Below are 11565 nucleotides of genomic sequence, written 5' to 3'. Positions count from 1 at the left end.
TCGTACAATATGAAGGACGCCTGCTGCTTCTCTGTAGCGGTCACTCCTGGCGCCGTTTCATGCGGTTTACACGTTTGTGGAAAAGGGGCCGTCCATAAATGACGTCACGCGATTTCGGACGATTTTTGACCCCCCCCCCCCCTCGTCACATAGCCAGACCCCCCCTCAAATATGACGTCACAAAGCTCTGCCGCCCCCCCCCCAAAAAAATATGAAACATGCTTCAAATCGCTTTAAACTATTGTCATCGTAGTGCGTATTTAATGTGGCGCTGCACTCTGATGTTGTAGGAGAAAATATGTATTAAAAAGGTCTATTTAATTAAGTAGAACGTGTTGTCTATATTTATTTAAAGTTGCGCATTTTGATGTGACGTCACATTTCTCAACCCCCCCCCCCCCTCGTCACACATCGTCACAAATGTCTGACCTCCCCCCCCCCTAGGTGCGTGACGTCATTTATGGACGGCCCCAAACGAAAATCTTTTTTTTGTTGTTGCTGCTGTTGTTGTTTTACCGGAGTGTTGTGATCGTAACTGCCTGTGATTGGATGAACGACGTCCCGTGTCGCTCACGCGGACCTCGAGGTCACTGGCTCCGTGCGGAATGCGTTTGGTTTGTCGAAGACCTCTTTCCGTGGTGGAGAGACATCATTATCGCTCTCCGTTTATTGTTGAGTTGTTGTTTTTACCCTTCCAACAGATTTAACAAACCCCCTTCAGGCTCCTATCACCGCGTGCGTCTTCTTGCGATCTGATGTATATTGGGGCGCATTCCCCGTGATTCGGCCGACTCTATACAGTCTACATGTGTACTGTGTATACATAATCTAAAGGATTCAAGAGGGGAGAGGGCAGACCAGCTACATGTACATATACTGTAGTTGTAACAGGAACCATCCAAAAAGAAAAATGTTCAGTTTTGGGCAGCTGAACGTTGAGGTGGTGGTGGTGGGGAGATAAAATGTTGAACTTTTTTTTAAATAAACTTGAGGCCTCATGACAGTTTCCAACCGGTGGGTTTCGGAAGGGTGATTTTTGGACAAGTGTGACGTGAAAGCCAACAGAGAGCAAAAGCGCACAAACCCCGCGTGTAGTTTAAGATTATAAATCACCGTGACCCGACTACTCGTTCTACCCATATTGATTAACCTAACGCAGGGCCTTACCAACAAGGGCCTCTCAAAAACCTAACGCGACCAAAAAACACATAACCTGATCGTAACACATTTCTTGAAGATACATAATATTTTGATCCTCCACGTCCAGCATTTTGCCCGGGTGTTGGGGTCTGTAACAGGAGAGAGAAAGAAACAAAACAGATGTGAGTTTGCAGTTCTTACTTTGCTTATACTGGTAGGAACCACCTGGTTATCTCAGGCGGCTGCTACAGAGAGAAATGGTCATAGCATGACAATTAGATCATGCAGATTGTGTGGCCGAAACGAGATCATTAACACTGAATCCAAACCCAGGATCTCAGCGATCGATGCCAGCTCAGAGCTTTGACCTCTGAGCTACCTGACCACCTCACCAGAAGATAAATGTAAAGTATTTTTTTCATAAAAGTAAACATCAGCCTTGTATCGTATGTTGAACCTCGTTCGCACCGTTCGTAGCCAACCGTGCTAATGGGAAGGTGAGGGGAAACTAAACGCAAAAAGCAGTTCGAAATACATTAGTTTTCAATTTAGATTTAAAAGTGCATAACTTCAAGTGGCTCCCTAATATCGGAAGGAAGGGCATTCCAGATGGTCGCAGAAGTGCATCTGAAAGTGCACGATGCAGTGACCGTCTTTGCTTGATGGTTAGCCAAACGCTGCTGCGAGGATGACCGAAGGTCACGTGATGGTTGTGCTAGAAAAACCCCGAACGCCGCACAGCCTAGACATGCATCCTTCTCTAGTCAGCGCCGAGTTCTCATGCCAAGGTCCGTACTCAGCTCTGTCGTCCTGTGTTGGCTTGTGCACTCAGAGATGTACTCACTGCCCTTGACGAGCCAGAACGATCTCACGTCCTGGCAGAGGAGGCTGGCGCTGCGGCTGAACAGGGATCGGTCGAAGATCTCAGCACCGGGGATGAACGAGGAGCCATCTGAGCCACCGCTGGCCTGCACCGTCTGACCCTGTGAGTTCAGTCAACACCGAAAATTGTGATTACTACCAGTACCATTCACCTTGACCATACATAATCATCGTTATCGTTAATACCACCTACCACCACTTTCATCAGTCAACACCGCAACCGTGATTACTACCAGTACTGTCACCTTGACCATACATAATCATCGTTATCGTTAATAACCACCAGCACTTTCATCGTCTTTAATGATCATCACCACCATACTATCAGCATCGATATCTACCATCAATCATTCACACAGTCACTATCACAACAACCACCACCACCTCCATCATCAGCAGCGTTAATTATCATAACTAATACGATCAATGCCTTCACCATTATCATCACCGCTACAACTGTCACCCCAGTCACCACCACCATGACCATTCTCTTCACCACCAGCAGCAGTACCACTGCAACTATTGCCACAATTACCATCACCATCATCACCATCATCGCTATCACTGTCAACATTACTATTACCACCACTACGGCCATCAATATGTCACCACTATCACTGCTCACACCCCTACAAACAGCGCCACCATCAATAATGATCACCACCACTGTCACTGTGTATGCATTTGTATGTTGAGCTTCTTTCGCACCGTACGCAGCCAACCGTGCTAATCGGAGATGCAGGGGAAGGACAAGAAACTACGCTACCAGCACCACCACCACCACCACCAGCGATGTCATCTGCCAACGTTCTGATTCCTCCGCTCTACCACGCCCGCTACAAGAGGTGGACAGGATTCAACGACCTCTTTTAAATCCTTTATATTAAGTTCGCTTGCTGCTTGCTTGCGTGCTTGCTTGCTTGCTTACGACCGTGCAAATCTTTCGGTCGTTTTTTAACCCACTTCCCGTGATCCAATCGAGCTGACATTTTCCACACAGACTCGTTATGCGTGACAATTAATTTTCGTGAAAATTTTTTCCCAAAATTTTACACTTTTTAGGGATATTTTTAAAAATATTTAATTGCCAATTGCTTAATGCTGGCAGACAATCATCTGACCCATAGGTGGCAGCCATCTCAAGCCAGAGGACGAGAGGACTCTAGCCGCCACGCATATAAAGGATTTAGAGTGAAAAACGGGTTAATTTTTTTTCATTCCTTGAACCGTGTCCCTTGCCAGCCACGCTAGCGCCACTGGAGGGAACTCCTCACACTGACAAGGTCCTGGCCTCCTCTGTCCACTGGCACACGAAGCACTCCCCAACGATTTCCACTCTCAGCGAAATGCGTGGAGATTTTTTTTACTTTAATTCTAATTTGTTTAGGGGCTCATCTAGAGGATGACCCGTGTCTGCCTCGTGCGCACTGAATCCCAACTGCCACATTGTTTGGAGAAACAACGCAGTCTCACTCTGTCTCACTTTAAAAAAAAACACACAGCTGGAGTCAAATGACCGAGGACGATAGATAAATGAGGAAATGGAGGGACAGATGCACAGAGATGGAGAGGCAATAAGAGAGGACCAAACGAGATTAAGAGAGGCAGAGAGAGAGCGAGAGAGAGACAAATGGAGACAGAGGGACAGAGGGACAGAGAGGCAGGCAGACAGACAGGGAGTCATGAAGACATAGACAAATTGCGAAACATAACAGTACGTATCGCGTTTAAATTATTTAGATTATTTTGCTGCTATACACATCCACACGATGAGCCGCTTCGTTGAACTATAATTTGTGGCCAGGTCACTTCTGAAAAAAGATGCTCATAGCTCAGTGGGCCCTACCTGGTAAGATAAAATAGTTTAATCTTACGCGTATACATTTGGAAGTGATTTATTTACCTTTCCTATATTTTGCACTGACATCGCTTCGTTGCATTGTTTGTTGTTGTTACCGTTCTCACGCGCCCCAACTGGACATCCGTGAAAAAAAGCTTTATAGCTCATCTGATTTCTCCAGTGCATATCTTTCTGCCGATACGTGTTCTCTCTCTGTGTGTCTGTGTGATGTCTGTCTGCTTGTGTGTCTGTCTATAGTTTTCTGGTTAGATTTGTGTTGCTATTTCTTTTATACCGGATGATGATTGCTTGTGTTGCAATCGAAACGTCTAGTATGCTATTATTTAATTTATTATTTTATCTTTATACGTGACTTAACCGAAAGAACCAAAGAATTATTCCTGCAGTTACGAAAGCTCCAAAATTGAGATTGACATATCATGATGATTCTGAGTCATGTAGACAGACAGACAGGTCGCGTTACAGGTAGCGACGCAGACAGAGAACGTTGATAGACGCAGAGGGACAGAGGGAAAAACGCGGGCAGAGGGGGAGGGGGAGATTGCGACAGAGCGGACGATGTGTGACCGCGCCGTCTGGATCAGAGGTAATGGAATTGAGGTGGAACCCCGGGGAGATCAAGGGTTGGGCCGGGTGGCGTCACTTGGGGCTCTCTGTGCACGAGTGAGTGAGGAGTGAGTGAGTGAGGAGTCTGGTATTAAGCCAGGTTGTGAGCGGCAGTGCAGCGGTCAGCACGCTGCTCTACGAACCCGAGATGACCCGAGTTCGATTCCCGTTGTCACGGCCAACACCAGTGACCGGTTATTTGAACCGGTCGTGGACCACCCCGTAGGTCTACTCAGCCTCAGATGAGTAGCTGGTGCGGTGCGTAAACATCGCTACTAGGGAGACAAAGGCGGCCGGGCGTGGTGCTGGTCACCCATCCCCTCGTGTGCCGTGCCGGCCTTCATAGGTGCTCGCTAACAGCACTTTAGCCAACAGTCTGTTAAGGCTACACGGGGGATCTTTGCGCCTGTTAAGATAGAGAGGACAGGAGGGATGAACAGGGTGAGTGGTGAGAGGTATGCTGCGGTGGCAGGGTGACAGAGAGGGTTACGTGGTGAGCAGTGTGTACATAGTGAGTATTGCTATGGTGCGTAGTCAACAGTGTGGTGGTGAGTGAATTTGTGATGTCGGCGGTGGGTGCCGGAGTTAGTGGTCGTCCCGGTGGTTGTGTTGTTCATCTCATCTCCGGCCTTGAAGTGCACCTGGCCTGGCATGAGCGCTGTGGTGGCATCACTGCCACTTAGTGCTTGTTGTTGTTGTGGTGTTTGTTGTTGTTGTGGTGTTCGTGTTGGATCGTGTTGTTGGGCTCACGTTGAGATTCTTGAGGCTGTCTCTCAGCTCGGAGAACGACGGGAAATCCCCGGCGCCAATTTCCCGCACGAAGCACTCGCCCGGTTCGTTCGTTCTCATCACCACGAGGTTCTATACAACGTCAACATCACCGTCGACATCATCATCATCATCACCAACATCACACTCATCATCAGTATTATCCCCATCGTCAACATCGTCAACGTCACCATGACCTATGAGACATCTCCTTTACCAGTGGCAAAATATAGTAATAGGTTTTTACCCTTTCAACTGGTGCAAAAGCTGACACCTTTATACAAGGCAACATGTTTGCAATAACCACAACACAAGCAGTCAAAATGCAAACAAAAAGAAAACAACTCTGAACAACAGAGTTGTTTTCTTTTGTTTGCAACTCTGAACAACAGAGTTGTTTTCTTTTTGTTTGCAACTCTGAACAACAGAGTTGTTTTCTTTTTGTTTGCAACTCTGAACAACAGAGTTGTTTTCTTTTTGTTTGAATTTTGACTGCTTGTGTTGTGGTTATTGCAAACATGATGCCTTGTATAAAGGTGTCAGCTTTTGTACCAGTTGAAAGGGTAAAAACCTATTACTATATCACCATGGCCATTCACATCATATTTTTTCTAGAAATCAATCTTTAATTTACGTGCCAACATTGCCCTCAATAAAGTAGGCATCAGCGCACATTGATTCGAGGGTGCATTTTGTTTGGAGCACAGTTGTGATTTTCTGCCACAGATCGTGAGATGTTAACTACCTCGCCTGGTATACAGGAGGTCGTTGGTTCGATCCCGACCCTGACGCCTGCTGCTGTATATTTGGAGTTTTGCATGTTCTCTCTCCCCCTGGTGGCGTGGATTTTTCTCCAGGTCCTCTGGTTTTTCCCTCCACATTTGGAATCAACATCACGCGTTTCGTCTAATTTGGCTGCTATAAATTTCCACACGATAACGATTGGCCACTTCGTTGGGCTACCATTTGTGGCCAGGTCGCTTCTGATTAACAAAAAAAGAGCTCCAGAGCTCGTTGGGCCTTACCTGGTTTAGTTTTATGGGTTCTAGTTTTTTGAATATCAAAGTAGGCAGCGGCGGTGGTGATGTTCGCGGTGCAGAGTAAAGGACGTGCGGTTTGCATGGGGAGTGTCGGCGAGACATCGTCGCTGCGCGCTGGGGTCGGTGGAGGCGGTGAACGAGTTCGTGTCGGAGGTGTCGGTGGAGATGATGTCTGAGGTTGTTTGCGGTGTTGGTTGCTGGAGGTGAACGAGATGATGTTGTTGCTGCAGCTGCTGCTGCGTGATGGACTCGCCTTGGCATAGTCGAGGAGCGTGGTGGAGGAGACGTTGCCGTTCTGGATGTAGAAGGTGGCAACGTTCTCCTGGGGGTTCACCTGCACCGTCTGCTCCTCAACGTTGCCGTCCTTATCCCCCACGGACAGCTGGTAGAGCTACTCTCCACGCAAAGACAAAGATCCCCCGTGTAGCCTTAACAGCCTTTTGGGGCAAGTGCTGTTAGCGAGCACCCATTAAGGCCCAGCACCATCCTTGGCTGCCTTTGTCTCCCAAGTGGCGATGATTACACACCGCACCAGGTACTTATTTGAGGCTGAGTCGACCTCGGGAAGGGCCAGGACCGGTTCAGATAATTGTCACTGTCGTGAGTGGGAATCGAACTCAGGAAAGACGGGTTCGTAACACAGCGCACTCACCGCTGCACTACCGCTCCCCAAATAAAATGATAAAGATTCCCCTTTTCGGGGCAAGTGCTGTTAGCAAGCACCTGTGAAGGCCGGCACGGCACACGAGGGGGTGGGTGGCCAACACCACGCCCGGCCGCTTTTGTCTCCCCAGTGGTGATGTTTACTACACACCGCACCAGGTACTCATTTGAGGCTGAGCCGACCTAGGGGAAGGCTCGTGACTGGTTCAGGTAATCGTCACACAGGAACGAACACACGAACACGCGTACAAACAAAAACAAACACACAAACACAAACGAACAAACGAACACACGCACCTCGGTCGCGTTCTTGCCACCGATGAAGACTCCCAGCAAGACGCCGGCCACCACCACCGCGATCAGCAGCACCAGCAGCGACGCGCAGACGATGATGAACTTGCGGCTGAACCTGGACTGGACCGGGTACGCCTGAGACAAATACAGACACGGCGCGTGACACAACCACAAATCATACTGACACAACAGACAGGATCACCATCACGACGCTAACACAGCACATATCATTTATTTTATTTATGAAAACTAAACAACAAAAAATTATTTTTCCAGGTAAGGCCCACTGAGCTGTAAAGCTTTTTTTTCAGAAGCGACTTGGTCACAAATAATATCTCAAAGAAGTGGCTTATCACGTGGTAATCTATTGCGAGACAAATAGAAAACCAGAGGACCCGGACAAAAATCCACTCGACCATGGGGAGAGAGAGAGACACGCAAACTCCACATATACAGGCGTCAGAGTCGGGAGTGAACCCACGGCCTCCTGCATACCAGGCGAGATAGTTAACATCTCGCCACCGTGGCACCCCAATGAAACAACACGGTCAACATCACCAACCATGCTGACACAGCACAGGACAAAGATACACTTAGCACAGTTGCGACTGTGTTAATTTACTTGAATATTCTTCCCCACCTCAATTGTATCCCGATTGTGCAATCGGCAGCTCACAGAGCAATGCACCCATTTGTGTAAGGGAAACATTCGTGTTCGGGATCTGGTCCTCTGAAGTGTGGATACCACAGAGCTACATCTGAGGTTCCTTCAAGTGATTGGCCTCTGGTCCTCACACGAGGGGCGTTTGCGCCTTCCCACTCGCTCTGCCATGGGGAGGAATGTCTCTCGCATGAAATGCGAACCCCGATATTTTGAAATCTAAAATCTGAAATGTAGTCAAATGAAGCGCAGAACCAAATTGAACGTAGTTTATACTCTTTGGTTCTGTTGGTAAAGTCACGTAGGTGAAAAAAGAAAAAATAAGAATAAAATAATAAAAATATAAAAATAACTAAATTTAGTTATTTCTATTTTTTTCTATTTTTTTATTTAATTAAAAATATAAATAACTAAATTTAGTTATTAACTAAATGTAGTTATTTCTATTTTTTTATTCTTTTATTTTCACCGACGTGACTTTACCGAAAGAACCAAACAGTATGGATCCTTGCAGTCACGAAAACTTCAAATCTAGAATGAACGTCGTTTAGTTTTTGCGTGTCATTTGGCGACTGAACTGAGACCGTCAACCCACTGCTGCACATGAGACCCCGGTTTCATCACAGGTGGCTGAAACCTGGATTCAAACCCAGCTTCTCAGTGGTGCCAGTTCAGCAGTCGGCACTCTGCTCACTGCCCCCCAAGCCACCCAGACATCAAGAGGAGGAGGAGGAGGAGAATGGAGAGGAGATTTGTGTTGGATGTGCAGACACCGTGGTGGTCTGGGTTAGAGTCGAACTCGTGAGTATGTGTGTATGTATGTTGAACTTATTTCGCACCGTACGTAGCCGACCGTGCTAATCAGAGGTTGCGGTGGGGGACAACGAACAACATGCATGATAGCAGTTCTACAGAAATTAGTTTTCAATCTCGATGATTTAAAAGAGCATAGCTCCAGCGGATTCCAAATACCGGAAGGAAGAGCGTTCCAGTGACTACTCACCGGAGGAGCTTCCATAGCCGAGGAGTTGAAGCCTTTGTCCATGTGGGCAGTCGTTGGTTGCAGGAGATCGTCGTTCAGCGTTCAACTTCAGCTGTCTTGTGAGATGCCCCGATGCAGCTCAGCCTCCTTATAAACCCGAGGGGCGCTGGTTGAGGGGCATGGTGGTGAGACACGAGAGAGGTGACGTGGGGGCGGTGGGAGACGATTGCTCTGATTTGGAGTCGCTTTACTCCCAGCAATAAAGAAATACACGTGAGTGTTCTGTTCAAAAATACAACTTCCCTCGGGCGAATACAAACCTGACCCTCGGTGGAAGCGGGGAGTGGGGAAAACAATGAGCAAAGAGCTGAGAGCCGTGCCTGGCTGGATCTTGATTGGGCTACAAACCCCGGGTTCAAGGAAAGAACGTTAAACGAGGGGTTTTTCCCACACAAACGCTTCTCGTCGCGAGCCTTTGAAGCGGCGCACTTCCTGGTCTTCATCGCAATAAAGAGGAAAAAAAATCCCCTTTGTCGTACGGCACTTGACAAAGCAATGGAGCAGGTCTTTTTTTATTTTAATAGTCAGCCGTTGCGCGTCTCCACCATTTCGCCGCAGAAGGTAAACGTCGAGTGCGTGTTACGTGGGCGCCGTCGAGACGAGACGAACCGAGGCAATCGATTTATTTTTGGGGTGCGGAGTTGGTAGTGACCGCCACCACCGCTGGAGAGGCTGCGGGGGCTTGCGTAGCCACCAGGGCCACAGGGCCTTGTCGTCCGCGTACCAATTTTTTGCGGGACGATGTTTCCGGGGGGGGGCACATCGCTCGCGTTGAACAGCGGCATCAGTTCGAGCACGGGCCCCCTTTGGGTAATCCCCGTTTTTATTCGCGTGGTTTTTTTTCTCAGGGTCCTCCGGTTTTACACCTCCACATTTAGAATCGAGGTCGCGCCTTTAGAGTATTTTGGCTCGCGATAAATGTCCACACGGTGATAAGCCACTTCGTTGAGCTATCATTTATGGTGAGCCAGGTGGTTTCTGAAAAAGAGCTACATAGTCACGTGGCATGTTACAGATGAGCCATAGCGTTCGGCGCACGGCAGGAATCTGCCCAACTGCAGCATGAGACATTGCTTCTCAAAACGCATCGTGGGCTAGAAGACAGATCGATGAATGAGTCACCTCCATTGAGTTTTTTTTTTACCTTTCAAATCCGGCTTCAATTTTCGTCGTAAGGGTCAGGGCTCGATCGCAGACACTTTTTTGTGGCATGAACCCATCTGGTTCCTTCAGGAGGCTGGTATTAGATCATGGGACCGAGTTTTTTTCGCAGGAAGTTTTTGAAGATTGTGAGCAGAAGCGATATTGGACGATGGTTATTGCTGGATCATCCGCAGATTTCTGAAGAGCATTGACCGCGCCCTCCCTCCAGATTCAGGGCATTTTGCCGGTCCTGAGCACAATGATGAAGAAAATTTGGTGGCCAAACATCCCCGTGCCGCTGGGCCCTGGTTATGCAGGAATTCAGCGACGCGTAGATGCAGTGGAATTAGATTACGCGAGATGTTTGCTACATGTTACATGTACAGAACAAGCAGGAATGCTGTTCTTAGTTAATAATTGTTTGCAGCCCTCTGTCAATATACGACTGGATGAAGGCCTTCCCCGCATGACGTGTAAATGGGATTGTGTGACCATACTTCACCACGCTGGTTGGTCAGTGTGTGTGTGTGTTGGTGGGAGCGGTAGTGTATCAGATAGCGCGCTGCGCTATGCACCCGGCCACCCATGTTCGATTCCTGCTCACGGTCAACACCAATGACGATTATCTGAACTGGTCATGGGCCTTTCCTAGGTCGACTAAGCCTCAAATGGGTACCTGGTGTGGTGTGTAAATATCACCACTGGGGAGACGAAGGCGGTCGAGCGTAGTGTTGGCCACCCACCCCCTCGTGTGCCGCTAACAGCACTTGCCCCAACAGTCTGTTCAGGCTATACAGGGGATCTTTGTATTTTTAAAAATTAAATGATGGGGGAGGCCATGACTGGTTCAGATGTGACTTGCCACTTATGCCTGGGAATCTCTCAGGTTCATAGCACGGAGCGCTAACCACTGCCACACTGATGGGACTATGCTCATCACCACCGGCAGAATTGAGATGATGATGGTGTTGACCGTTACGCAGTCAAAGACTGACTGAGGCTTACTGTGGGCCAATTAAACAACCACTGCCTACGAGCTGAGGCTTATGAACTTTGAATGTGGCAGGAGGTGCGTGCGCCGCCTCCAATTGTCCTGTCCGGCATGAGCTGTGATTGATTTCTCCATGAAGGGATGGGGCATGAACAGGTGGCTGATTATATCGCACGATCAGTGCGGTGGAGTATACACAACGCAAGGACGAGAGAAATAGAGGACAGATTGGCGACAGCATCAGCAACAACAGCAGTCGCATCAACAGCATGAGCAGCAAAGGGCAGCTTGGAGTGAGTGGATGAACTCACGCAGCGAGGTCATATGTCACGAGTTGGCTTGCCTGCAATAGGAGATACCACAAGTGCAGTGTTAGTTCTACCTCGAGCCCGAAACATCATTGACTTACCGGTAAAATCCTCGGCCTTCGTAAATCCACCGTGGGATGAAACGATGAACTATTTAAAACTATAA

At 48.2% G+C, this 11565-nt stretch overlaps 1 protein-coding gene across 1 annotated transcript; it reads right to left on the bottom strand.

The window, feature by feature from the left end:
* Window positions 1-985: 985 nt before the first annotated feature.
* LOC133343781 (gastrokine-2-like) lies at window positions 986-9047 on the bottom strand. The gene is made up of 6 exons (XM_061553607.1): window positions 8919-9047; window positions 7258-7389; window positions 6551-6688; window positions 5240-5350; window positions 1985-2123; window positions 986-1289 (listed from the first exon to the last, which is right to left on the bottom strand). The coding sequence occupies exons 1-6, from the start codon at window positions 8958-8960 to the stop codon at window positions 1189-1191; spliced, it is 663 nt and encodes a 220-aa protein (XP_061409591.1). The 5' UTR covers window positions 8961-9047; the 3' UTR covers window positions 986-1188.
* Between the last annotated feature and the right edge of the window lie 2518 nt (window positions 9048-11565).

This window comes from Lethenteron reissneri, chromosome 2 (genome assembly GCF_015708825.2).
Source record: "Lethenteron reissneri isolate LAM-NWPU_2019-01 chromosome 2, ASM1570882v1, whole genome shotgun sequence".
Classification (NCBI taxonomy): Eukaryota; Metazoa; Chordata; class Hyperoartia; order Petromyzontiformes; family Petromyzontidae; genus Lethenteron; species Lethenteron reissneri.
This window is presented reverse-complemented; position numbering and strand designations above follow the sequence as displayed.

What these genes read in the sequence shown, in the direction of transcription:
- LOC133343781 (XM_061553607.1), bottom strand. Translation starts at nt 8,960, where the DNA reads ATGGACAAAGGCTTCAACTCCTCGGCTATGGAAGCTCCTCCG. An exon ending in CGCTCCTCGACTATGCCAAG is followed by an intron (nt 5,351 to 6,550) that starts GCGAGTCCATCA and finishes GACGTTGTATAG; the next exon opens with AACCTCGTGGTGATGAGAAC. An exon ending in ACAGCCTCAAGAATCTCAAC is followed by an intron (nt 2,124 to 5,239) that starts GTGAGCCCAACA and finishes CTGAACTCACAG; the next exon opens with GGTCAGACGGTGCAGGCCAG.